This window comes from Anguilla rostrata, chromosome 8 (assembly GCF_018555375.3).
Source record: "Anguilla rostrata isolate EN2019 chromosome 8, ASM1855537v3, whole genome shotgun sequence".
Taxonomy (NCBI): domain Eukaryota; kingdom Metazoa; phylum Chordata; class Actinopteri; order Anguilliformes; family Anguillidae; genus Anguilla; species Anguilla rostrata.
The window spans coordinates 37,156,761-37,184,260 of record NC_057940.1 but is presented as its reverse complement, the minus strand read 5'-3'; the positions used below and the strand labels follow the sequence as shown (position 1 = coordinate 37,184,260).

The window sequence follows — 27,500 nt, the reverse complement described above, 5'->3', positions numbered from 1 at the left end:
CCACTCAAATGTATTCACGTGTTCACTTCATGAAAGTTTCGATATACATCTGTGTTCTTGTGACAAACAAATGTAAAAACAATTAAAACAAATTATTTGGCAAATGATACAAGCATTTATTATGTGAAATATATTTTAAGTCTTGGCAAGAACTAAAATCAAGAATGTTTATCAAAGAGACGTCTCCGTGACAGGAAATCGTCTGAAGGCAAGATAACAGAAATAATTTCAAGAAGTACTGTACATGAAGTTGTCAGGAGGTGGATTATACTCATTGTTTGCAGATTTGCAGTATATATACTGTATGTGTGTGTGTATATATATGTATATATTATATGTATTACGAAAAGGAAGAGCATTTCTGCAGACCTTTTAATACATGAAATTTATTATTGAGTGTTACTAGCCTGGTTCCCTGATACACCCACTAGACTTACAGACCCACTTAAGATCCCCGTGTGCCAAACAGTTTTTAGTTATCGGGGTTGTTACTTGTAAGTCAGTACATCACTGGTTTTTCTGACAGTTCCAAAAAACACTCAGCGGCACGTTTAATGCAGAGGTATTTATTGTTTTGTCGGAAAATACACCTGAAAAATAAGTTAGTGTTTTCAATAAGAGGTCGTATTCATTTCAAATATTTACAAAGCTTGTTTATGTATAGCAAATCAAAATTAGCACACAAATGAGGAGTGCTATAAACTCTTAGGCAGCCAGGCTTCTCAACATCAATTGCTGTGCAGTAATAACTGCCAATCTAAAACCTGTCATGTCTGCACCAAGTCATTAGCAGGTTTAAGAAATGGAAAATGGAACTGTATTCTCTGGAACATAATAAACAATAAAACATTTTTGGCAAGTGAAATGCATCAGAATAGCCTTCATCCTCAGCAGTGTAATATGCACTACATGTTATATAGCTCCACAATTCATGGTATCCATAGCATAAAAAAAGATTTCAGAGTTCATTGTCAAACAAAGAAGGAATGGCAATAATAACACTCTGCTAATGGTGCTGGCAACACAATGCAGTCTCTGATGTCCCCCTCTGGTGCTGCAGTCCTTGTAATGAGTGCAGAACATGTGTGAGTCCTTGAGCCAGAACTCATGCCTCCTCCTCCCTTTCCACTGCCAAATGGCTTTCAGTACAAAAAAAGGCTAATGAACTTCATCTGGGAGCGGAAAAAACTTTCATCAGCTCCTATGGGTGAAATTATTAAGCCCCTCACACAATGCTAAGTTACAGACCTGTCGCAAGGGTAGGATATTTGGTCATCACTTGTCTCTGTGCGGAAGCCTCTACGAAAAGTCCCAGGATGTTTGATTTGAAAACCAAAAGCAGCATCAAAAATTAAAATAAAATTATCCCAAGGGCAGAACTGGCACCATGCGAGAAGTGAATCATGAATATTGTGAAGTTTAGCAAGTTGCACTCGGGAGATTGAGACTGATTTTTTAATTTCCTATCTGTAGCGAGAGTCCATTTCTCCTTCACATGCTATTATCTAGCATGTCTCTCTGGACTAAGACAATGCCTGGACAATATCCTCCGGACTTGGAGCCAGAGCATATTGTGAGTTCAGTGGCCATATACTTTATTTGAGCAGAAGAAGTTGAGACAGGTTTGTTTCAGTGGTGCTAATCTATGTGCTAAAGCGCTGCAGGTACAACAGGTACTATTCAGAAGAAGAGATGCATTAACGCAATACAGAAGATGACTAGTTACAATCACCCTGCCTTTCAACTTACTCCAATTTTATCCAGCTTTAAAAAAAAAAAGAAAACAGCAAAAGCTGTGAATTCGGATAATTCGTTTTGTTGCTGTATTACTATAAATCATCATCACCTGGAGGCAAATTTTTTTTTTTGAATCTTAAAATTAGCCAAGCAAATTAAAGGACACTGTGAAATATAGCAGAAGAAAATACAGTATAAAAATCAAGACAATGAAACAAGCACTCTTGTTAAATGATATGGAAATTCTGGTTACATTGCTCAAATGAATGACTTGATTTTACAAGTCTATAGAGAAGACAAAAAACACTGTGGCAGACCATTTAAAGGCTCTCAAAAGATATTATCCTTGAAGGCACTATTTTACACTTGAATAACACTGAAGACTGTTTTCAGTATAGCGATAGGTGGTTGGAGTGGGGTTAGGAATCAGGAGCCATTAGCACTTTGCGGAATGACATCAAGTGCAAACAAAATGCTTTAAAACACGGGTCAGTGATGGCCAGTGGACTAAATGACCCGTTATAGGATGGAACAAAATGATCAGATATAAGCATACATTTGAAAACCTTTCGAGACAGTGCATACAGGTCATGCTTTTCAGCAACTGTAATGTGCAAGTTAATGAAAAGCTCCTACACAAGAAACAAAAAATGCATTTTCTGAAAAACCCTGGGCCCACGAAGGTGCTAACAAGACGAATTGGCTTCCGAAACGGAACATTTCCAAATATGGTGGCTGTGAGTAATGCTGTGATTCTAAGGGTAACTGTTGCATGTGTTACATACAGCAGCTCATATCTAATGTAAATATTTCAGGGACTTCTCCCCACATTAGCCTCTCAAATTTGGAATGTCCATTTGCAACCTTATGCCCACCGCACTACTGCTAGCATGCACATCCTACAAAATCTACCAGCAGTATACACCAAACTGCTTCTTCCCTGTGCTGCACCAGCTAAACTATCGCAGCTACAGTACCAGAGGACCGCGCAGCTGGGGCAGGCAAATCACAGGTGTCTGACTGATGGGAGGAGTCATTACATCACAATGAGACCAGCGAAATTCTGAGGACATGACCCCTCCCCTGTGTGACGCTACGGCCAATCACACGTCACCCTGCAGGCCTTTTCCCCGTAGGTATCGCAGCCTTGAACAGACCCAGGAGAAAACAGGTGGTTCTGAAAGGTAGTCAGACTCACGGGGCACTGCAGTACCGTCTGCTTTACTGCCTGGGGTTGAGCGACCACTTTCACGCCTGAGAAATCTCATTAAAGATGAGGGAGAAATCAATTACACACGATGATGATGATAAAAGGAACAGGGCTGAACGTGTCTCATTAACTTATACCTCTACAGAGCTTTTCAGTTCCACACTGACATTCTCTGTATCAGCACTATCATTATTATCATTTAGACCCTGACAGTGCAACCTATCTTCTGGAGAGGGGGGGGGGGGGGGGTGAGAGTTGCTTTCCACTAGAACTTTCTGCTGGGGGAAGGGAGGTGGGGTTCAGACAGTAGCCTCCAGGGGGAAAGGAAGCACACCTGTGATTGGTCAGACGTAGCAGATCAGGTCAGAGGGGCGTGTCCCACAGAGGGTGTGGTCTGTATGAATGAACAGAAGCCCCTCCTCTTTCTGAGACCTGTCCCCTCTGCAGAGGGCGGGGGGGGGAGGTTGCTGGACAGGGCCCCCGTGGAACTCTCAGAAGTTCTGCTGCCGGCGCTTCTTGGCGTCTATGGCGTCCAGGATGGACTGCCTCTTGGCGGTGTAGCGCTGTCGGAGCTCCTCGATCTCGCGCTCCATCATGGGGTCCAGCGCGCTCAGACGGAGCTGCAGCTCCTCCAGACCCAGGTTCCTCAGCTGCGTCACACACACACAAACACACACACACACACACACAGACATGCCACCGTTACGGGTCTGCAAACACCTTCATCCCCGTCTCTAAAGCCAGACTGCCACGCTGCACAGTGTTCTCAGAGTCCCCAAGCGATCAGGCTAGAACAAAGACGGATTCTGGGTTACGCGTATTAAAATGGACCAGGCCGGCTGCAGAGAGTGGAAGTCGCTCCCCATTTGCATAGCGCTGATGAATGTGTGCTGCCTAATCACGGAGGACACAATCACTGTGTCCTCTGTGATTAAGAAAGGCAGAATCCTAAAGCAAACACACACACCTTGATTAGGAGACAGCACAGAGGTCTGTGTGCCTCTAGCCAAGAGCGGCTTCCCCGCTGGTGGCAGGGAAAGAAGCCTCGCGGGGCATACAGCACAGAGAGGGAGTGCTCCTGAGCCTCTTCCGTTTTAGGAAAGGTATGAAACGGAATGGAGGACCCCCACACACGAAGGCAGAAGCTGACTTTTTCATGGAGCATATCTCAACGGCTGCAGGTAGCTGCTAAAACGCATGGCTTTGGTGAGGTGTGTGGTGCAAACTTTAGGGTGGCAGGCTCACGATATACAAATCCCCCAGCACAGTAGCCTTTCAGAGGTAAAGACAAATATTTTTAACAGCGACACAAAATATGTTTATGACATTTATTCCCGCTCCAGGGATGGAACGCTTATTCAGTGCTGTTCCGCACCGAAATGCACCATTACCCCTCCCACCCTTCCTCCCCTCTGAGAAACAGGCAGAAAGAGCAAAGCTCCCCGCCACTTCCTGAACACGCAACTGGGTGATGAGGAAAGAAATGACGCAACCCTCCAGGCCCCAGCGCCGCGCGGCGCGGTCTCCAGGCGAAAGGCAGAGCCGCCGCCGCGTAGCGCCGTCCGTTAACGCGCGGCGGGAGGAAGGCCTCTCCACTCAAACGTTTCCGCTCTTCCTCCTCCCTCCCGCGGACCTGTGCGCACCTCTCCAGGGTGGAGCGCCCGGAGACACACGGGGACGAGAAGGTCAAGGGTGCCTCCTCACAAACTACTGCACGCGCTCAGACTCTTCTGGCAGGGGAGCCAATCAGGCGATGTGATTAAGCGCAGGCTGAAGGTGCGGCTTCGCTAGCAAAGCACTCGAGAAACCCTCTCCCCTCCGCAAACTCTGAACTGGCAGGCTCCCAAAGGCTCTCTTAACGCTCTGGATGCATTGTAGTGCAAAATCAATTTACGAATTATAAGCAACCAGAGCTTATGACTCAGTGACTTCAGAAACATGCCAAATGCTTACACCTCTGACAGGCCTGCTGTTTTTTGGAAAGAATTTCAACACTGGTATATACCGTGTACAGTCTGTAAATATTGTGTTGTCTTTAACGTTCATGTTTCTGACAAATATATTTCATCATCAAGATATTCCCAGGTTAAATAAAGGTTTAATAAAACGAAATAGAATATTTTTTCACAACAAAGAAATGACTAAAACTGCCTTACAAGGTCTAAATACCTGTTGAAGGTGCTACTCTGTTCATATCCAATATTCCTTGGACTTTGGAACAGCTTCAACAACAAAAAAGCTAAAAATAACAGTTACAAACGTCTTAAACCAATCCAGAAAAATACATCCATAATGTGCCCTTCAATTTGAGATGTGCGTATGGTATCTCTAACTTCATAAAAATCGGCATCAGTGCTTTCGTCTCAGGATGTTTCATTAAAGTAGGTTAGCTATTTTCATTAGCAAGGTCAGATGTATGAGGTTATACCCAGAACTGAAGCCAGAGGACTAGATGAGAGAAACAGTTTTAAATAGGCTATTAACTACTGGGAGAGGGTGCCACTGGTCCCTCCCAGCAACTCTAGCAGATACAGAGGGAGATGGACAGACAGACATGGGGATAGACAGACAGACAGAAGGATTCTAATTAAATATTGATAACAGGTATGCTTCCACACAATGCCTACTGGCTGGGTGCTCTGCCATGGAAAAACCAATCAGTGAAAAAAAAACAACACAGTATAAAGTTATGGAAATGGCAGCACACCAAATTTAAGAGACGTCACTTCATAGACACCTTTTATTTTAGGCCGCGGCTAACACGTTCGGTGTGAAGCCTTCGTCAGAGCATCAGGTGCGACACTACAGGCCAAAGTTTTTATACGCTAGCGGTAGTGGTAATTCATTACAATGCGCCTCACCTGTGCAGGGCACGGCTAGTTAGTTGTGAGAGCACACTATCAGTTTTAAATATGGTACAATAAAACATCAAAAAAATTAAAAATAGTTTTAAAAATTCACAGAAGTACTTAACCAGGCACAAAAAAAACATGGAAAGAGTGGAATGATATACATATATCACAGACCAATCTCCCTATAAAAGACTGAGCTGTAAGTTTAGTCCAGACCCTGACCCCAGGTCAGACAATGCAAGCCCTGCCTCGTGTACGTAAATGACTGCTCTCCAAAGTCAATTTACTCAGTTTGCACGATCAACAGTGACGTCCAATTTGTAGAACATGTCTGAGGGTCATTCAGTCTCACCTTCTGAAGAACCTTTTAAAGCACAGCCATGGCGACTGCATTACAATGGCACCTTTTCATGTCACCCATCACACGTCGTTTAAAATTTAAACTCAGCGATGAAGTCCCATAACACACACAAGAATATGACCGTTAACGACAGTTTTGGAATAAGGCGGGTTTATACCATAAAAAATGTGTCATACATATTAGTTAATCCACCTGAATCTAGACTGTTTACATCAAAGTAAACATGCAATATGTGCCTTAAATCCAAATTTTAGAATGCAGAACTTGCATGCAGTACGCTTTCATTATTCCAGTCCTGTTCTCCCAAGAACTAGCAGCTATTTCGTGTCCCCTGGAAAAGCCTACAACATCAACCTGCAGGACACAAACAGAGAGCATGTGGACTAGAGAAAAAATCACCTGGCCAGGAGTAGCTAATGCAACATTGGGAGAAATTATGAAAGAGGCACGTGTAGTTACAGGATTTTCATTATTTTGACTATGGATATCATATCATATCAAAAATATTCTGGTGAAACTCAAGAAACTGTTCGGCATACAAACAGTGAGGATCAGTGGATCAGATACAGTGATTTGGTTGACAGTTGTTTTGCATTATACACCTAAAAATGGCATTTTGAATACAGGTACATGATTAGCACAAATCTCACTCGCCTGAGTATCACTCGCTGAATGAAACTGTCTTCTAATATATTCTTGTTTACGTATGCCTACACAATACCATCACTAGCTTTGAGGAAAGGTGGGTAATGTGATGAGCGGTCTTTCAGATTAAATTAAACACAAATTAAATTTTTTTTACTTCATATTGTTGGAGAAGTGAGGATTAAGTAAAATATATTTAATTTTCTGAATCCAGCAGTTTTAACTGCTAACACCCTAATTTATTCTCTGGCACTATGAATACCAAACACAAGTGCATCAACAGTTAAACCTCTCACTTATCCAACATGTAAAATACATTTTTTTGATTTCATTTGTTAATTATTATCGAAGATATCAATTATCAATCAAATCGCCGAATTTGCTGATTGGCAGAGGAACCTGTTGGATCAACCTTTATCAAAATGTACAACTCGCAACCAGATTAAAATTAAGTGATTTATTAACCTACAAGTATGCAATGTCTAATCTAAAGATGAAGGTTGACCATCTTAAAAAAAAAACTAATGTTGCAGACATAGACAAGTTATAGTCACAAAAGAAAGGAATGAAAGAAAGTGCAAAACCACAGCTTGTTCTTCCCAAGTAGTCCCAAGGAAACCAAGATCAAAGTTAAAATTTTCCACTAGAGTTGTTTCTAAAAATGTAGATTTCAGCTATCAGACCTCAAGGGCCATTATCTAATTAGACATTAAGATTTTCAATCAATGATTCCAATTAAATGACAGATTGCATTCAAACCTAAAATAAAAAAAAACATGATCTTTGTGTCTTGGTTGAGTCTCTGACCCTTAATAATTATGGCGTGCTGTCTTCAAGTAATAAAGCAATACAATTTTCAAAGGAGAGAACATTTCAGGGCACCTTTTTATGCCAAGGAGAGGGGGAATCGGTTCCTCTGCGTGACTCTTAATTGCCCGAGGACGTTCCTTTGATGTTTGAGGAGGGGAGCAGAGATGGACGGAGAGAAAGCATTCCTACGGTCAAACAGAGCACGCCACTCAATCACAAATGACACAAAAGTGCCAGATCAAATCATATTGCCTGTCTCTCAAAAAGATAATCTAAGACTAGATATCTGACAAAATATCTCAGTAGATTCTTATGTATACCAGAAGTATTGTGTAAACATTATGTTAAATATCTTGTAGTGATCACTGTGGTGGGGATTACTTGACAGATTTCTATAAAAATCATAAAATAATATTTATAAAATTTGCTCGGCACAGCCTACTCAAGACATGTCATCTTTCTATGACACTTTGTCACTATAGTAACAAACATGCCTGGCCTTTGAAAGCCTCACTTTCAAAGGCAATATTGTGAGGCATTTGAAAAAGCATTAATTTACCCCTTCAAACATGGCCAAATCTTTATTGTCCGATCAAACCCCTCCAATTATAAACATAATATTATTCTGTTCGTTGGAAAATGAAACTTGGAAATGGTATGTAAGAAACATCCAATGAGCTGTTCAAAAGCTAATGGCTTAGAGAAGTTACGAGCCCTCACAGAAAACTCTATGTTCAAAGGAAATAGGCTTTATTAGCCCTAACAGGCTTAAATAACACACTTATGTATGCCAAATGAAGCCATGAAACAGAACATAAAGTCTGCCTGTTAGACAAAAACCATTACAGTTTGGCAGAAAACTGAGGGATTCTCCGGGTAACACTGATGTTTACCACCAGGAGAGATCCAGAGAGGATAGCTGTGACCAAGCAGACCCTAACACAGAACCAAAATGGCTACACGACTGTGGTGTGGGGATGGCTGGTTTAAGCAGCCACACCTGCCTGGGTCAAGCTAATTAGACCTGGCCAATTGGATAATTGGTTAATAATTAGATGATTGGCCAGGCTAATTGGACCCAGGAACAGGAGTGGCTGCACCTGTGCGTAGTGAGGTAATCACTGCGCACAGGTTAAATCTGCCATCCCCACCCACACAGGGGAGCCTCTCTGTCATGACAGTGTGTTAACATCTGCTCCTCGGCTATAACATCTTGCCGACCCTTGCAAATAAACGTGGACTGTTTTAACATCTTCTCCCTGTGTCTCTGTGCTGGAGGGCCCCAAGAAAAGCCACTTCGGTGGCCTGTGGCAGGCGTGTCTGTCACAGTGGCGCCCAACGTGGGGCTTCTCCGGCACAGCAAAGAGGCACAGGAGGGCCAGCCAGGAAGCACACTGGACGAGGGGCGGCTGAGGTGTTCCCGACAGGGCTTCGGGCGGATCCTCCGGGCCGAGAATGGGGAGCGGAAGATGACCAGGGAGGGGAAGGAGGCAATCCTCAGCTGGGACGCTGAGGAGCTGCACCTGGCCGAGGAGGCAGGTCAGCGACGGGCGGTGCACGAGAGGTGGTCGCGCCGTGAGCTGGACTTGGCCGGGAAGGCGGGTCAGCCACGGGCGGCGCACGAGCGGTGGCCGCGCCGTTTTGCTTCCTTTCTCGTCCGTTTGGTTGTTTTTCGTTCTTTGTTTTGGCCTGGTTGGTTTGCCCGGAGCCCATGAGGGGATAAGCCTGCAGCCGCCTGCCAGCAGAGCCGACTGGCGGCCACCACACCTGCAAGGGTTCCTGGTCCCCAGCGCCACAAGGAAGCCAGCCCAGCCAGCCCACCAGCCCAGCCACCCCACCACAGCCCCTGGAACAGCCCAAGCCGGTGACATCCCCACCAACCAGCTGAGCAGCCCAGGAATCCCCGCGCTCCGAGAGGGAGGAGGGGGGAGGGCTGCTTCATCATCCGGGGGAGGGTCACGGCTGTGCACTGGACTGTTCTGGGGCCCTTAAAGTGTTAAGGGCGCTTGGTTTTTTTTGTTTCGTTTTTTTTTTCTCGCTTGGTTGGAGTGCTGGGGGGGGGAGTAGGCTTCGGCCAGGGATTCTCCCTGGCCTCAGTTTGGCGTTGGGGGTATGTGGTGTGGGGATGGCTGGTTTAAGCAGCCACACCTGCCTGGGTCAAGCTAATTAGACCTGGCCAATTGGATAATTGGTTAATAATTAGATGATTGGCCAGGCTAATTGGACCCAGGAACAGGAGTGGCTGCACCTGTGCGTAGTGAGGTAATCACTGCGCACAGGTTAAATCTGCCATCCCCACCCACACAGGGGAGCCTCTCTGTCATGACAGTGTGTTAACATCTGCTCCTCGGCTATAACATCTTGCCGACCCTTGCAAATAAACGTGGACTGTTTTAACATCTTCTCCCTGTGTCTCTGTGCTGGAGGGCCCCAAGAAAAGCCACTTCGGTGGCCTGTGGCAGGCGTGTCTGTCACAACGACACTTCACTACGCTGCACACAGTCCAAGGCATTAAAGACGGTCAATATCCTGGTGAGTTGTGGTTTGTGCGGAAAAGGGCTCCTGCCAATCAACCAGCAGATTATTTCGTACGCATTACGCTGTGTTCCTTTGAACACTTGAATTACACTTTAAATCATCTGTATTAAATGGATACGTGTCTCTGGCAGATCTTGAGGCTGGGTAATCAGTATGACGGCAACAACGCCTTCCAGAACTCCAGATGTCAGAAACAGAAGGGTCGCTGAAATGCAGCGCTTGAAATTAAAAATCAAATTGAGGTACAATAATGAATATATAAATATAAATGAAAAAACGGATTCAAAGGAAATCAAAAGGAATACCGCAGTGCATTGGGAATCACTGATCCAGCAACAACAATGCATGTTATCTTTTTGCTCCGTTCGTAGTCCAGTACGTGGAAACACTTACACATTAACTTCAGCCTTAACTTCAGCCATGGGGTGAATTACCCTCTTTTAAATTGGGGATAAATTAAAGAGGGCATTTGAGGATGATTTATGAACACTCTTAATTCAATTAACAGATAGCACTCGTAGTCTTAACATTTACAAAAATGTAAACGCTTTTTTAAATTGATAACGAACACTTAGAGGTAAACACACTCAGCTGCAGATGCTCTTGTCTGTCTGAAACCTCAGACCCATTACTTCCTCCAGGCTGCACTGGAGGCTCTCATCCAGCCAAAGCCCTTTCTGCTGACCACATAAGTCACAGTAGACTCTGCACCACCTGCACTACAGTCCCACGGGGCTCTGACCTGGCTCACACTCAGCCATGATGCATTGCAGCCAGTCCTGTGTACACAGCAGCTTTCTCTGTCCACACAGCGCTGTATCTCCTTATATCACAAAGTAAGCAGTTATTTCTCCAGCAGGAAACCGGCGTAACTCAGTAAACAGGAAAAGACAGGCAGAGGTTGGGTTCGTTTCCCCCTGCCGGTTTACTCAGTAAATCTCAGACCAGGGGAGAGCGATGTTTTAAGATGGCCGTAGCTGAGCTGTAAAGCCGCAGTTGGCACAGTTTTTGTCACAGTAGGCCAACTTTACTGTGAGCTGCGGTTCGAACACTCATCCTAACAAGAGTGATTCAGGTTTAATCCTGGTTTGGGAATGGCTGAGTTACCCTTGAGTAAGGTACTTTTCCTGGACTGATTATTCCTTGCCAACCTGTATAAACGGATAATATGTAGCCTACAATGTTAGCTGGGTAAATTGTGCCCAGACAAGGGCATCTGGAAAACAAATGAAAGGAGCAAGCTCTAGGAACACCAGCTTTTCAGTGGAGGCCTATATTGAACTTGCTGAAATCACATATTTGCTGGAACCTGGTCTTCTTCTATGGTACTTTATTTCAAAGAGACTGACTGCGCCGTGTTTGAACAGTGACAAGAACAGGAACTGAATGGAAATGCAGGCGTCTTGTCTGGTGCATTTTTCCATATTCGACCACTGAGTCTCCTCCCAAGGGCAGGAGGAAGACACCCAGTTTTCCCGCCCATGCGGAGCGGCGAGTGAGCACGCGTGAGTAACTCCGCCTGAACGCGTCCGGGTTCACAATGAGGAGCGCCCGACGCGGGCTCGTCTGAACACCGGTCACAGAGCCGCTCGGCGGAGCACAGCGGGAGCGAGGGCCCCCCCGTCCGCCTCGCGCTCGGCTGGGCTCCGCTCAGGGCCTCGCTCCGCCTAATACCGCCTTCAGTCTTCATCAGAGCCGCTCCTTCCCTTCACATCCTCTATACGGTCAACAGGTACAGATCTAGAGCCCAGAGCTACAGTGAGCACCATAACTCATTGGACAGTGAAACGGTTCATCCGATATGGATGAAAACACCCTCAAATTGAAGCTGACAGTCTGCACTTCAACCTCGTTGTCATTGTATCCTTGCAAACTCAAAGTGCCAGAGTACAGAACGAAAATAACAAAAAGATGTGCCACTGTCCAATGAATTATGGTGCTCACTGTACGTATGTCTGCATCAGAGAAAATGACACCCGGCCACCGTGGGTCTGATTACTTCTCAGCGCATGTAGTAGCGCAGCTCTGTGAAAAAGGTGCAAAAACACTCTTAACCATCCTGCTATTCTCTGCAGGCTTCAGGATGCTTCATTCTAAACTGACATCTTTCTTTATGGCACATAGTGTGCTCACGTTGACACCGTCTTTCAAGAGATGGTCAGAGATGATGCTGGGGAATATTAATTGAGCAATAGCAGTGTCTCACAGTTTTGTGACAGTGCCCCCTACCCTTGGTAAAAAGTATTGCATGGAATTTCATCATTTTATTGTGTGTGTCTCCTGGACACTGGAGACCCTAATCGGGTTTTGATCTGTGAATTTCCCAGACCTCAGAACTGTCAAAAAAAAAGAAAAGAAAAAGACTTCACATCTCTGAGCACAGACAGCAGAGACTAAAATGGCATGAAAATGAGACGCGCGCACAGACACACACACACACAGACACACACACACGCGCGCACAGACACCATTAACACTGAGAGCCTTTTCCCACCATTACAGTCGAAAACGACGTCCTCGCACCCCAGCTAATGGCACGTGCTCCACAGAGGGTGAAGAGGACGAGAATCTATCCCTGCGAGTCTCGGTAATGCGTTCTACGTTCAGGGCTGCGTACGGAAACTTCTCTTTTAATCTCCACGTCTCCCGTCTTCTTATGCGCGTCTGACCGTGAAAAAATGCCGCTCGCTTACAGGCCGTCCGGTCCGTCGATCTGAGAGTGTGCCGCGCAGCCCATCGTGTGGCCCGGAGCCGTGGTTCACCGGCTGCTGGAACAGGCTGTAACACAGCTGTCCTCACTGACAGGCCTTAAACACTGGAGATGGAATTTTAGATTTCGGGGCCGTTCCCGTAAGCTGTATCAAAATAGGTCAGCGGCCCCGCGGCGTATCTGTGCATGAAGGCAGTAGTTTTTTTTAACTCTATGGCAGGAGCCCGGGACTCAAACTGCAGGGTGAAATGCACTGTCCACGGAGAAATCAGGGAAAAGGCTACACAAAAAAATATGTGTAGGGAAACGAATGGGCTGAGGGGAAACAATGCGGCTGATTTTAATCTATCAATCGTCACGGGCCTTCATCAATATGCCGTGTTTACAGAACGATCCCGCAGGAATTTGGGGACCTTTTGGGGGGGGGGGGGGGTGATCGGTAATGTCGCGGAAAATGAATTGCTGGCTGCTGACATTAATCGGCTGCTAGCTAAACACCACACCGTGCTCTTCATACAGCTGTTGATGCACTGCCTGAATGTGTGACTCTCTCACTCTCTCTTGCTCTCCCTCTCTCTCATTGGTATTAATAGCAGGAGACACTTCCCCACTCTCTGCCATACTCTCATTCACAGCTGGATGAGTCTTAATCTCAGGAAAACAGACAAACAACATTTCCCACAGCAAGACATAGCAGAGCTGCAGACAGTATTTCTTTAGAGCTTGCCATAAAGACCCGTGCACTGGTGTCTTCCGGTACTTAGTCAACATTCCGTATTTTCAGCTTATCTAAAAACCTATTCATACCCTACCAAAGACCCAGGGCAGTTCAAACAGAATCTAATTGCGACTGCATGCTGAGTCTATTTTCAATTTCTTTCATCCTCAAATAAAAGATAAAGCAAATTAAACCGAATTCAACATATGGGCACGGCGTGTAAAAGCAAACAGGAGTTTCAGTGAGAGACCGCTGAACGGGCTGGAAACAGACGTAGCCTCGCCGAACAAAGGAACCAAGTGTGGAAAAAGCATACAGAAAATGGAGGTGTGATAAAGTTTGTCAGAGGAAGATGTGATGCACACATGGCAGAGGTGAGACATGTGAGGCACGTGAAAACGGGCGGGGCATCGCGGGAGCAGCGGCTGCCAGAACAGCAGGGCATTACGTGAGGAATAATAATGTACGAGCAAAACTCTGATTCTAAGAAAACCATGATTATATCAGGGGAAAACTAGTTCCTTCTTGTTTTTATACCGTACAATTAGCACCAGTTTTGCATGAAACCGTAACTCAATCAAATTTACCTCCCTCTGTCTTGCTTTTTAAAATGGTCTGCCATCTTGTGCAATTCGCTACATTGCGCTATTCACATTAAAATTTGCATACCCTACACTACGTGAAGTGACCAAAACCTTTTTAAAAGCGACCACAAATTACATCATATTGCTTATAAAAAGCCTATAAGAAAAATAACAACACATCATGTGTCAGACAAAATCACTGAATTATTTATAGAAGTATTTAGGGGAGAGTCGCATCATACATGTAACACGATAAATAACTTTTTGAACACTGCTGCTACAGTAGCCATGTCAGATTTGTACACTCACAATTCAGTCCTCTACTGCGTGCCAATATAATGGAGCAATTCGACAACGTTCATGTTTTTTGAGCGTGCTGAATGAAAATCTGTCCTGGAAGTTTGGATATAAGGCATTCTTTTTATTTACAATACATCAAATCATACATAATTGTAAACAGTCATCTCTCCTTGAAAAGTTAGAGTAGCTTTCTGAGTGAATATTAGCAGGAAATTTTGCTATGTGACCAAAAAAAACATGATGTTCCCGTCTGTATAAATGTAACAGCTGCTACAATTATACCGCCTCCGAGTTGCTGTAACAAACAATGTTTTTTTGCGGTTACGTTTACAGAATGCCATCTAAAGAGAAAATGAAAGCGTTGGCACCCAGGGATGACATGGAGAGGGCTTCAGATTTGAAGATTAGGGAAACAATATGATGTTGAAAACCATCTACTTCAGGGGAGACCATAGTCATTTAAATGGTTTAATATTTGTAAAGAAATTAATTGTACTCATCAACATGTTTATCTTTTTAAGTAAGTTCAGTGTTAAATGTGCTGAGCTAATTTGCTTTCTGTATTGACATAGCATCATCTTCTAGATGCTCCAAGTGAATGTTAAATTGGACTGCGTGTACTTTGGTTTAAATTGTATCCGACTCAATTCATCTATGGACGCCGCCGCAAAAAGCAATGACTACTGATATGTCAAAGCTGTTTGAAGTAAAATTTCATAGTGCTAGGCTAAATATATTCAGAGTAAATGAACAAAAACTTTTCTACCAACTCGCCCCTACATATGTCAGTAGTGCATAGTATGCTAGCCTACTATGCACTATTTTATCAATTAAAGTTGAATTCGACATTGCCATTAATTGTGAAATTTGCCATTGAAAAGAGGAGGGGATGTAACGTTAATTCAAATTTGAAAGAATGTTGCCATTTAAACTGCGTTGATTTTAGAACTGTTAAAAGGCAGAGGTGTCCCAATGAATGCACACCCTTGGATCAGAATCGAGTATTCAGCCAAGCCATTGTATAAAAGAGAAGTGACAGCCAGAATAGCAGGGAATCGCAAGACAAGTGGATGTCAGAATAGGAGGGCATTACAAAAGCAGTAGCTGCCAGAATAGCAGGATAGTATGAATAATGCACAAGAAGCCAAGTAAATTACACCTAGTGCCTCCCTCAAACAAAGCAGCTACTCACACAGAGTCACGCTCAGGAAAAGCAGGAGGCTTTGCTGTGGGCAGCTGCAGAAACACAGGTGCCCACACTCAGAAAAATCACACACCATTAACCAAACGCAAGGCTCTCAACACTCAATAGCATTCTCTTAACATTGACATCTTCATTAAAACATCAAGAACAGAGTCAAGACTGTTTATCCGTCTGATATCACTTGTGGAGGTTTCAATTAACTGAAAGATCTGCACCGATGGTTAAATACCCAAATGACATCACAAATAAGAAAAACCCCGCAGTCACTGATGAAAAGACTCTGTGATAAAGTAAAATGTGATCCTTAGGAAGGTAGGCCCCACAGGTCACGGTCTCGCCTAGTAACAGAGAGGCTTTTCATCGAGCACTGGCTCTGCAGAAAGCATGCTGTCAATATGGTGTTCTGAGATATTTCACGGATACATTTGGGTTTCTCTGCTGTGAAATGCCCCCAGCAATTCTACAGTCCGTTTCCAAATAATTCCTATTTTTAGAAACTGGGCTTGCTGGTGATTTAAGGGAAACACAAAGTAGGGAAGACAAGGACACATACAATGATGTCAGTAACTCAGAATGGTGTACATATTGTTACATCTAATCTCTAAGCTCCGCACTTGTTTTTAGGTTGAAATATTGTAATTCTCTATATCTTTATTTGCTACAATGGGGAAGGCGCAAAATGCGGACATATAATTGCAGCAGGAATGTACTTCAAGCATAAAATGTGTGCACTTTAACACTGCATATGTAAGCACATAAAAATAACTGTTTGAAGAGTGAAGGGTTCTAGTAGTCGCTTAATGGTGTGGGAGAACATTTTCTAGGCATGGTTTGGTGCGCTCATTCTCTCAAGGCAAGGACAATGTCAATCATTACTTAATGGTACGCAGTGAACATCTTAAACACATTTAGAGAGGTGTGTCATGATGGCAATGTCCCTGTCCACAGACAGGTGTCTAATGGCGCCAAAAAGCTTTGTGACCCTGACACTAATGTTATCCATATGTCACTGCCTTCTCCGTTACCAGGTCTGAAGCCAAGCGTGAGACAGGGTTTTCCAATTTCATAGAGCTGACTAACTTTCTAGTAGACCAGTGGTGTCCTATTCCTGCTAAACATAAGACCCTGGAGAACTGAGCCACAGCCCATACAGGCTGTACAGGCCACAGATAGTGGCCCAATATCCTATTAAGTGGCTGGGGGTTAATGTGTCATTCAAAGTAGATATTGACCTGGGACATCATGACGTCTGAGTGCGCTACGTCTTGCAGGCTGGTGTTTTCAGTCTCTTTAGCTTAGTCTTATAATACATGGAGCATTCCACTACTGATCCCTCCCATTATGCATAGGATCACTTACTCTCTGCCCTCTCTGTACAGACAGAGAACCTGTTTCACAGTAAATGTTCAGTGTAAAATCAACTCTGATAGAGTATGTTTAACTCTAATAGAGCACGTTTTGCCTGCTGGACCCTATGAACTCTCTTACAGTTTATTCTGAACTACTTTTGCTGGTGAGCAGGCTTCGAGCCCTTGTGATGTCACAGTAAGGGAACGGCTCCTCGGAGTGGGCTGAGACTGAACTGAGACTGAGTGACCTACATGGCAGCAGCCCTCACTTGGCTGACAGCCTGAGGCCCCAGTGTGATGTGATGTGGCGCGGAGGCTCTGTGGGCAGTGTGGCCGCCTCGTGGCTCCGGCATCAGCCTGCCTGGTGAGAACGCTCTCCCAGCGCCCACGCAAGCTTCCTCCCGCAGCCCAAAGACAGACTGCCTGGAATAACTGCAATCTCCCCTAGTGAGCGTTCCCAGCTAAGGACTGGCACCCCGTCACGGTGCCTGCTAAGCTCCCTGTGTCTGCCTGCGTTCTCCTCTGAAGGGTTATGCGGTTGCCGAAAAAAGGACAGACAGACAGACAGACAGACTGTGAGACAGGTGTCAGGTGCCATTCAAATTCCAGGATTTAATAACGACCTGAAGTCACACAGTGCCTTGCAGGATGGCTGCATTTTTATAATAACGCTTCCAGCTCCGCATTTGTTTTATCATTTTGCTTCTCCTGTGAACAAATGTCCCTGCTGTCTTAGCTACACATCTGTTCATTTTTAGCGCATGGACGAGCCCTCGGATGATTTCCAATCTGGACCGTAGCAGCGCTGATTGGAGCCGGCAGCCCCGCAGGGCGATGTACAATTGGTTGCTAGCGTACTCCAGGGAGGGAGAGCTTCAGTCAGCTGGGATTACAGCATCGCATCGCTCTCTAGTGACCTCCACTGGCCGAGAGGGCGCCTGCAGCCCTGCCTGTCCGGCTACACATTAAGGACCTGATTTACTAAGACGTTTAACATCTGCAAAACCTTTTAGCACACTCAAAACTAATAGCACGGCCAATGATTAGTGCAAAACAAATACCAAGACCAATCACTGGCCATGTTATTGGTTTTGCGGGGGGTGCTAAAAGGTTTTGAACGTGCTAAAGGTCTGAGTAAATCAGGCCCCGAGTGTATTCCTCCAACTCATGTCTACAAGTCCAACTTGTATGCAGTGGTGTGATAACAAACAGAAGCTGAATGATTTGGTGGAGAGCATATGCTTGTCTGAATCAATATTGGAAGTTGAAGCAAGTGTTGTCTATGAAAAAGACTGGGAATATGAAATATGAAATTAGCAGAAAAGGGGGAAAAAAGGATTATAAAATTCCAGGTCTGCACCATCCCTGGCTGCCTCTTATGACAGTCCATCATATTCAGTTGGTGACAGGCCTGGCTACCTTGCTAGTGTTTAGTGCTTAAGTTTCCTGTAGATTTGTATGATTGCAGGAGATGAGTTACACTGAGAGAAACTGCGATACGCGTGATTACATGTGTCCCAGTCAACCAAGCATAAGATGAGAACATCTTCCAGGAAATTCACATTTCACTTTGACAAATTACCAACCGTGTTTGAGTACAGCTTTAATAGGAATTAAATGGAAGAATGCATGCATGAACACTCTTTCACATCCGCGTGCACACACACACACGCACTCACACGCACGCACGCACGCACGCACGCACGCACACACACACACACACAATACAGACAAGCAGTGATGTAAGCATAAAGCAAAAAACCAGGAATCGTCAAATAATAACACAGCACTTACAAAGTCAAAATCTCCATCTTGGGGCAGCTTCCAGTTGTCAGGGAACACGTTCTTGGTGATGAGGTATGGATCCTGCTTATTTTGGCGACAGTCATCAGGCACTTTGTTCTTGGAGCCCTGCTTGTCAAAGTAGTCCATGAAGGAGGGACGCAGAGCCTGCTGGGAGCTGGAGTTTCCTACAAGAGGAAAAAAGAAGCAATTCCACAATTGGCTTGAGAGCAGTTTCCATGATGCATGCTATGATAGGCACAATTCATTACAAACATTACTTGCAGAAACCTGATCAATTCCTAATGCATTTTATAAAACAAGAACACATTATTCATAATGGAATATGGTGGAGGATGCAGAAAGGTGGTTGTTCCGCTGCAGTAGAAACACTGATGTAAAGGTGGCGTCAACTGCCGCTTTCAGAATTGTCCCTGTCACTGATGTTTTATTGTTGATGCTGATTCTGTCATTATTTTCATTGTTGTCATTTTAAAAAACAACGAACTGTTGACTCACAGTCTAAACCCAGGGCAGTGTCTACTGTATATTGTCCATAAATGCACATAAAGCCTCTTAACAGCAAGAACCAAAAGCTGTTATACTAGTTCTTCTACAGAACTTTTAGAGCTTTCACTATGAGCTCCATACAGTTCTGCCCCACTGTAACTGTACATCTGCCTTGTTACTCTAACATCCTCCATTCATTTAGGAGGCCACAACGCTACCGCATACATTCTTTGAAAGGCATGCAGCCACCTGCTGGTTTCCCCCAATTTGGAACACCCAGTCCACGCGTATGAGCTCACTGCCGCAAGCTCCGCCTTAATTCACGACACGAACACGAATCCTCCGAAACGCGTGCTTCCACAGACGGAATCTGTCGGCCAGAAGAGCTCCCAGGGGTCAAACGGGATTCCTCTCTCTCCAGGCGCACTGCAGCCAATTACATGTTGCCCACCGGGGCCACTGGCCATAATCAGCATCCGCACGGCCCAAAGTCCAACCCACCCAGCAGGGCAGCCAATCACTGTGCTGCAGGACTGCCAACTGCCTATCCGACGCCCCGCAGGAGTGCTGAACACAGCTGGCACTATCGGAATCGGAATTACATCCCACGCAGCGGGGAACACTGACTGGCGCTTTGGCTCGACGAGCTACCCGGAATCCTCGGCTCCTTGTGTCCTAGACAAGGTCTCTAATCTCTTGTTATATTCAAGAGCGTTATTTAATGTTCACGTTCATGGAAATCTCAGGTCTAAGTACTTGTCGATATCTGTCTGTTGTTCTTCGTTAAATATGCGAGTGTGGAGTAAATTTATTTCCCGGCCATGAAGACACAATATCATTACTCTCTAGCCAAAGCCTTTGAAACTCAGCCCCTTCTGTGGGGTATGCATGTATGCAATTTACATTGATCTGTTCCTTTAAATGAAAGGAAAATTACTGGAAATTATGATTCAAAGGGAATTATTCATTTTGGGGGCACGCTTTTTGCTACTATGGGTGATACCAAGCGATAAAGCAAAATTCACTTAAAACATTATCACTGTAACAGCAAATATCCTGGACATAAAACTCTAAACAATCACTGTTAATTAATGAAGACTGCTAATTAAGAAATTTCTTAGGAGACCAGGAGCTGAACTTTTCATCTCATTAGGAGCTTTAGATAAACAAACTTGCTGCATGATTGCTTCCAGCCTCCCCAACTGGAGCTCTGTAACACCAGTGCAACAGAATCAAAGTTACCTGTGGGGAAAAAGAAGTGGGTGGAGTCTTCAGTGCAGCTGCCAAAACAACACTCCCACCTGGTGGCCAAGAAATGCATTACATGAAAGAGAATGAAGCCTCCAGTATGAGGATTTTGGCAATATACCATTCCTGTTTCAGCAAAGCCAGTTTTGAGGGCCTTGAGGCAGGAGCCTGACAGCACACAGAAACTAAGCCTCTAGTACACTCTTTGGTCTTGCTGAAGCCAGCGATGGCTCTTGAAGTCTTATATCTAGCGTACACTACAGGAGTTTTAGTCACGATTTTGCAGGTTTCAAGAACTTAAGAAATTTAGAGAAAATCCCCAGTCTTTGCACGATCGCTGTGCGTACCCACCTCTGAAGGTTGTTTAATGCGTGGCGGACAGAGAGTCAACTGAAGCTCTCCTGATCCACTTTTAAGCTAGTTCGCGACTCTCATGAGAGTATCAAACTGATTTAATTTTATCACAAGCCTTTAGGCAAAGCTGGTACAATGTGTGTCCCCCTGTGGCCATAGTCAGTGACTATGCGTGTAGTGTGAGCATTCCAAGGACGGAAATACCAGTGAATTTTTAAAGAGACGGTCATTAAAAGTGAGATCCTCTCGGTCGTTAGGATTTTGTTAGGATTTCGAAAGTCGCGTAGCTTACACAAGGCAACAGAGGCAGCAGATACCCTGATTGCCTGGTTGGATGTGTTAAACAGAATGCTGAGCATGGCTGCAGGGGAGATGCTGGGGCCTGTGCTAACTCACTCTTCATGGTGCTGTCTTCCTCCTCCTCGTCGCTGTTGATGACCATGGTGCCCAGGTGGGACTCCAGCACGGCGCTGCTGTGCTCGATCATGGTCTGGCCCCCGTCGCTCATGGTGCCCGACGCCCGCATTGTGCTGGCGCTCGAGCTCGTCTTCACCATGGTGTGGGAGTCCACCTCCACCTCCTCGTCCTGCTGTCGCAAGAGAAGGTAACTGTCACCATCGCTCTCACACACACGCGCACGCACACACACGCACGTACACACGCACGTACACGCACACTCACACGCTTGTGCATGCACACACAGGCGAGCACACGCACACACATGTGACACACCGTGCCCAAAAGCGAGCAAGCCGGCACAACCATTTTAAAATGAGGCTCACGCAGTCTAAATTCACTACACACCAGCTTCACTCCCTCCACACTTCCTGCGGTAAACGCATCACAAAGCACCGCTCAGAAGTCAGCGAAACAACCGTGTGATCCACAAAGTCATTTACAAACATCTTTGATACATCTCAGCAAACAGAGGGCTTAGGCATTGCAGAAGCCCGCGTTTCAGTTAAGCTGCACAGACCGCTGGAGGAAACCTGGAGAAGCTACTCTGTCTGACAGAGGGAGTGACCGAGCCACGGGAAACAGCCCGGTACCCACTGAGTTCTCTTCGTCCTCCTCTTCCTCCATCAGCTCCCTCTGCTGCTCCTGGTGCCGCTTGGTTTTAATTTCCATGGCGCCGGTGATGAGGTCCCGCAGAAGGGACACCGGCTTGGCGTCCTTGATGAAGGAATGCTGGCAGAGAGAGGCATGGGTCAGTCTGCACACACACCCTCCAGGACGTAGACTCACCAGTATGGAGCGTGTGTGACGAGCTGCTGAAACCGCAAGTGTGCCCTTCATTTACAGCAAGTGCGCCCTTCATTTACAGCAAGTGTGCCCTTCATTTACAGCAAGTGCGCCCTTCATTTACACCAAGTGTGCCCTTCATTTACACCAAGTGTGCCCTTCATTTACAGCACAACCAACATTCAGATAAAACTGGGTCCCTATATATGTGTTACAGACGGTCTGATTACCTTTTTGGCACACAGCATGCCCAGGATAATGGAATCTGCCCAGCTAGCTATTTATTATCCTGAAAACGGGCCTTCCACTCGGCAGTGACAAGATAAAAAGGAATCTAGCAAAACTCTTTTTATTTATCAGTTATTTTATGTACACTGCAAGCCCAGAACAGCAGAGCCTGTCATGTATTTGCACCCTGGGTAGCTGAGTGCATGTGTCTGCATGTCATGCACGGGTGTGAGTATGCTTATGCTAACCCGTGTGCATTCGTGTCTGTGTGTACACGTTTGTAAGGGTGTCTGTGCGCTTAAGGGTGAGTGCGTGTGCATCTGTGTGTTTAAGCGTGCGTGTGTGTGCGTCTGTGTGCGTCAGTGTACGTGTGTGTGCGTCTGTGTGCGTCAGTGTACGTGCGTTTGCGTCTGTGTGACTTTCTGACACACCTGTAACAGCTGCGTGGCTGTAGCTCTCTGCTCTGGGTTCTTCACCAGGCATTTCTTCACAAAATCTGTGAACTCGTCGGTCCACTGCTCAGGCTTCCGGAAGGTCGGCGGGGGGTTCGTGGGAATCATGAAAATAGCCTGTAGGAGAAAAACCCATGAGAGATACATGTGAGTCACAAGAAGTACAGAGAATTTGCAACGTCGTTTTGTGAGCTCAAGGCATCAATGGGCCAAGAAACCTGGTGATTAATTCAGTATGAGCCAGGAGATACTGTGTCTCCAGCCCAAAGAGCTCACTGAAATTCCCTGTGGAGCAGCCCAGGGAAACTTGAAAGCCGCGTGTGTTTTGGCAACGGCTTCCTAACCTTCTCTGTAAAACCAGCCATCTCAGATAGAAGAGTTCTGCAATTGGTACAAATATTTCATATAAAGCCCCACTGCTTCCATTAAGGAGCGATGCAAATGCTGGCTATCAGTGTTGAGATGCACAGCAAGTATGCTGACTGACCAAACATAATGCATAATGACTTATTAGTCGAAAGATGTAAAGCAAAATGCACAAACAACATTATCCCAGCACCAAGTACACCATTTAACAAAAATACATTCCATTAGGCTGGTTTTTCACTCTAAAAACGGATCAATTCTCAAGGTTAAGAAAGCGCTTGCCAGTGTCTTTTGGCAGGAGAGAGAATTTGGAGAGTGCAATAAATCTTTAGTGTTTACTTCAGAGAATGACTGTGAGAGCCAAGAGAGAGGAGCTGTGAGCTTTTCAGCAGCACAGCAGGAGTTACAGAGGACAGAATGAACAAGATATACACTCTGTATTTCCTCTAAAAGAACGTTTTATTTAACAATAGTGATTCCAGTGAAAAGTAATTTCTACTGTATAACTGAATTTCAAATGCAGCCATTATTTCTTTAAACAAAACAAATGCTGCTATCTGTGTTTGTTGGCCAGTGCTGATACTCTCTTTTTTGTTTTACTCAGCCTCGCACAGTAGTGTATGAATATGATCTACAGGCCTGGGCCTGTTTGAGTGTCAGAATTTGGGTGGCAGCAGAGCCCAGTGTGGGACTCACCCTCATGGGGTGTATGTCGGCATATGGGGGCTTCCCCTCCGCCATCTCAATGGAGGAGATGCCCAGGGACCATATATCTGCCACGCAGTTGTACCCGATCTCCTGAATGACCTCCGGGGCCATCCAGAAGGGCGTGCCGATCACGGTGTTGCGTTTGGCCATGGTGTCCTGCAGGGGGCGAGAGAGAGGCAGTGTAAGAGATGGTCCTGACACAAATGGGTTAAACTTGACTTGACTCACTATGAACCCACAGTGCACAAAGCTATCAGTTGTGTGTACAAGTGTTCCTTTAGTAGCTGGAAAACCAAAATCTATTCTTAATTGTTAACTGTTTTTAATGGCTCGTTGTTAACTGTGCGATTGTAAAACCATTTAAAGTGGTCAGTAAAATTGTGTAGAAGTACCTTAAATATAGAACAGAAGGCATGTGAGTAACAGTCTTTTTACTTTTAAGTCTACTTATTTTTTATATTTTATAGTAAACTTTAAGGACAAGTTTGCCTAATAATAATGCGACAATTACACAAATTGCACATAAATACTCTCTCTGCTAGGTTAGTTTTGAAGACCATGTATCTCTCTGGAAATTTCTTAAATTATGCTAAAAACATGCTTAGCAACCAAGTCATGCGCAATGCAATAATCCCACTCAATAAATGCTTAAAAACCAGCAAGATAACGCCCATCCACTGTGTTACACTGACACTTTCGTTTGAAGAAACAGAGTTATTCATGGTACAAGCTCACCGTGAGCTGTCCAGCCACTCCGAAATCTGCCAGCTTAGCATGGCCTTCCGTGTTAAGAAGGATGTTCCCAGCTTTGATGTCTCTGTGGATTTTCCTCATAAAATGCAGATACTCCAGGCCCTTCAATGTTGATTTGAGGATTGTTGCAATCTCGTCCTCGGTGAGCTGCGTGAGAGGAAGAGAATACAAATGCTCACAATTAACCTACAAGACAGTATCCATCACTGTATCAAGCCTGGACTTCAATACCCCAAAGTATCTGCCTCCACGATATTACCCATGTAGAACTTATTCACATACATTGAATGTCATATACCAGGTTTCTTGCCCAATTATGGATTGTGGTTTATTCTTCTGGCATAACTTGATTCTAGACTGTTTGCTGAAGCCTCAAGTGTTTAATCATCTGTAAATGTCACTTTCCTACTAATGTCTCTATCAAGATCATTTATACAAACAAGGCAAAGCAGAGGTTTAAGCACTGATCTGTGGACTCCACGTCCCACAGCCCTTTGCTCAGATGAGATCCGTCCAACAATTACTCAGCTCTACCCAGCAGGCAATTTATAAAGCACTCTGGAATAAGGCCTGTCAGTCCAGCTGACTTCATTTGGACAACTTTTTCAAATGCTTTTCAGAAACTGAGATATATATCATAAGCCTACTTCAACTCATAACAATGCCCTTAAAGATGTCCAGGAGATCCCTCAGGCAAGACTATTTCCTGCACACAAAAAACCCTTGGCTACCCATGAGGTTTTTCTTACTTGTCCATAATGATAGATTTCTGCACTTTGCAAGTGTGCAAATGTGAAGCCCTGTAGTTTCCCAGATTGGTAGTTGGTATTATTATTATACTTTGCTTCCAGCCATCTGGTATTCCAGTGCTTTCTATGATCTCTCCTAGTTCTTTGCATACTATTGGATACATGCCATCAGGGTGTGCTACCTTATTATTAATTCATTTTTCTTTTATCTCAATATCCTCAAAATCGGGGCTGCTCAACTCTAGGATCCTGCAGGTTTTTGCTCCAGCCATGCACTGTACCACCTGATTTCATTTATGAAAATTTTCTTCCTGAACCAAGAAGGTAAAATAATTTGTGAAATCAGGTGGTGTAGTGCAGGGTTGTAACAAATACCAGCAGACACTGCGGCCCACAGGACCTGGAGTTCAGTAGCTAAATTTTGTGTATGTTAGATATGGTTGTAGGCATATTGGTAATCTCTTCTCCGGTAAAGCCCACAACAAAGTAGCTTCAGGGTATCAGCAATATCTGTATTATAAAAAAGCAAAGTTCCTTCTGAATTTTAATGTACACAACCCCTTCCTTACTGTTTCTGTTACATCTGCATACAGGGTTTCTCCGGGCTCAAAATGAGGCAGAGGTGGTACATTAATCGTGATCACACGATCAAATTTACCACATCTCGTTAGTAATGTTAATTATACTGTTTAATGGCCAGTAATGATCAGATGGTGACCATATATTACCTGTTCCTCCTTGCGAACTCTCTTTATAAAAAACTGCTTATTGTACGGACCATATCAGCAGTCAAAAACATTACACTGATATAATTTAGGAAACGTTTTTGAAAATATTATACGTGCTTGAGTGCGAAAGAAAACAAGAATTAGGCTACCTGTCTGAAAGCAGCAAACTCAGAGCAATGTCTGATCATGCACTCCACGCATACAATACAGTAGCTTAGCGTTCTTTCCTGGTTCATTGAGCTCATTACAATAGTGCCACACCGGAGTAATGCCTCAATTGCACACACATATGACAGAAATCTGTATGTTTTCAAAAGTGTACCTCGATGAAGATCTTTGTTGTGACTTACGAATGAATTAATGAAAATACACTACTTCCTACATTGTGAGCAACAACCATAGCACAGTCTTGTTTTGAAAGTTTTGAATATGGTTTGGCAAGTCAAATAAACAAATTTACCTCTTTTGCAAAAAGCATTTTCCTTACAGTTAAATGAGAAATCTGGCCACTGAACACAGCGTTAAAACGATATGGCTTAATGTCACAGTCAATCCTTTTAATTTTAGTAGCACATCTATAATAATCTTGGCAATCCAGGGCAAGAGGCCTGAAACTGACACCGAGGCCCTCTATTATTGCATATTTGTCACTTGGAATGTCACACTTTCAGATCTTTAGATAAAATGTTAAATGGCAAATGGATGGCATTTATATGGCGCATTTTCCAGAAACTACTGCACAAAGCGCTTTACAATGGCCTCTCATCCATCCATTCACGCACCCACTCACACACCAATGGGGGAAAGGCACCCATGAAAGGCACCAATCAGGACCAACTGGGGCCTTGCTCAAGGACACACCCAGAAGGCCAGGATTGAACCGACAACTCTACCTCCGCGCTACCTCCTGAGCTAATGCCACTCCAAATGTAATATTAGACAAAGGGAACCTGAGTAAACACAAAACACATTTTTAAAATTATTATTTCATCGATTAAATGAAAAACGAAAATCAGGAAGGGGCAAATGCTTTCTGACACACACTTGGCAGAGGGACCAGAGGATTACTCATAGCTGTTGTTTTGGTGTCATTTGGGTTGTTAACACAAACTCCCCCTTAACACAGACACAGACACAAACATTCACACAAACAGAGGATGAATGTTCCTGGCCCCAGTATGCACAGAGGAGACCTGTTGGATGTAACCAATGCCACAATGGGGCATGAAATGATGCCCGAAAAGTCACTGTACACAACCTGCATTACCCACAATGCACTCACAGTTTTGTTCCGTAGCCGGATGATGTCGGACACAGAGCCTGCTCCACAGTATTCCATCACTATCCAGAGGTCTGTATTCT

General features: G+C 44.7%; 2 protein-coding genes across 4 annotated transcripts in view; one reads left to right on the top strand and one right to left on the bottom strand.

Annotated features, from left to right (window-relative positions):
* Window positions 1–865, top strand: part of LOC135261629 (potassium voltage-gated channel subfamily S member 2-like) — a 3,611-nt gene extending 2,746 nt beyond the window's left edge. The window contains exon 2 of the mRNA XM_064348103.1: window positions 1–865. This exon is cut by the window's left edge and continues 1,868 nt beyond it. The gene's annotated coding sequence lies outside the window, so the exon portion shown is untranslated.
* A 908-nt stretch (window positions 866–1,773) lies between these two features.
* Window positions 1,774–27,500, bottom strand: part of LOC135261628 (serine/threonine-protein kinase 3-like) — a 27,325-nt gene continuing 1,598 nt past the window's right edge. The window contains exons 4-12 of one of the 3 annotated variants that reach the window (XM_064348102.1): window positions 27,421–27,500; window positions 24,644–24,808; window positions 23,897–24,064; window positions 22,814–22,951; window positions 21,966–22,100; window positions 21,309–21,501; window positions 20,553–20,611; window positions 18,813–18,988; window positions 3,457–3,597 (exon numbers count right to left, since the gene is read on the bottom strand). The exon at window positions 27,421–27,500 is cut by the window's right edge and continues 35 nt beyond it. In XM_064348102.1, the coding sequence (XP_064204172.1) occupies window positions 3,594–3,597; window positions 18,813–18,988; window positions 20,553–20,611; window positions 21,309–21,501; window positions 21,966–22,100; window positions 22,814–22,951; window positions 23,897–24,064; window positions 24,644–24,808; window positions 27,421–27,500 (1,118 nt within the window). In that variant the 3' untranslated portion in view covers window positions 3,457–3,593. Of the gene's footprint in view, window positions 3,598–18,812; window positions 18,989–20,552; window positions 20,612–21,308; window positions 21,502–21,965; window positions 22,101–22,813; window positions 22,952–23,896; window positions 24,065–24,643; window positions 24,809–27,420 lie in introns of all 3 variants that reach the window. The other 2 variants (XM_064348100.1, XM_064348101.1) reach the window with 2 other exon arrangements.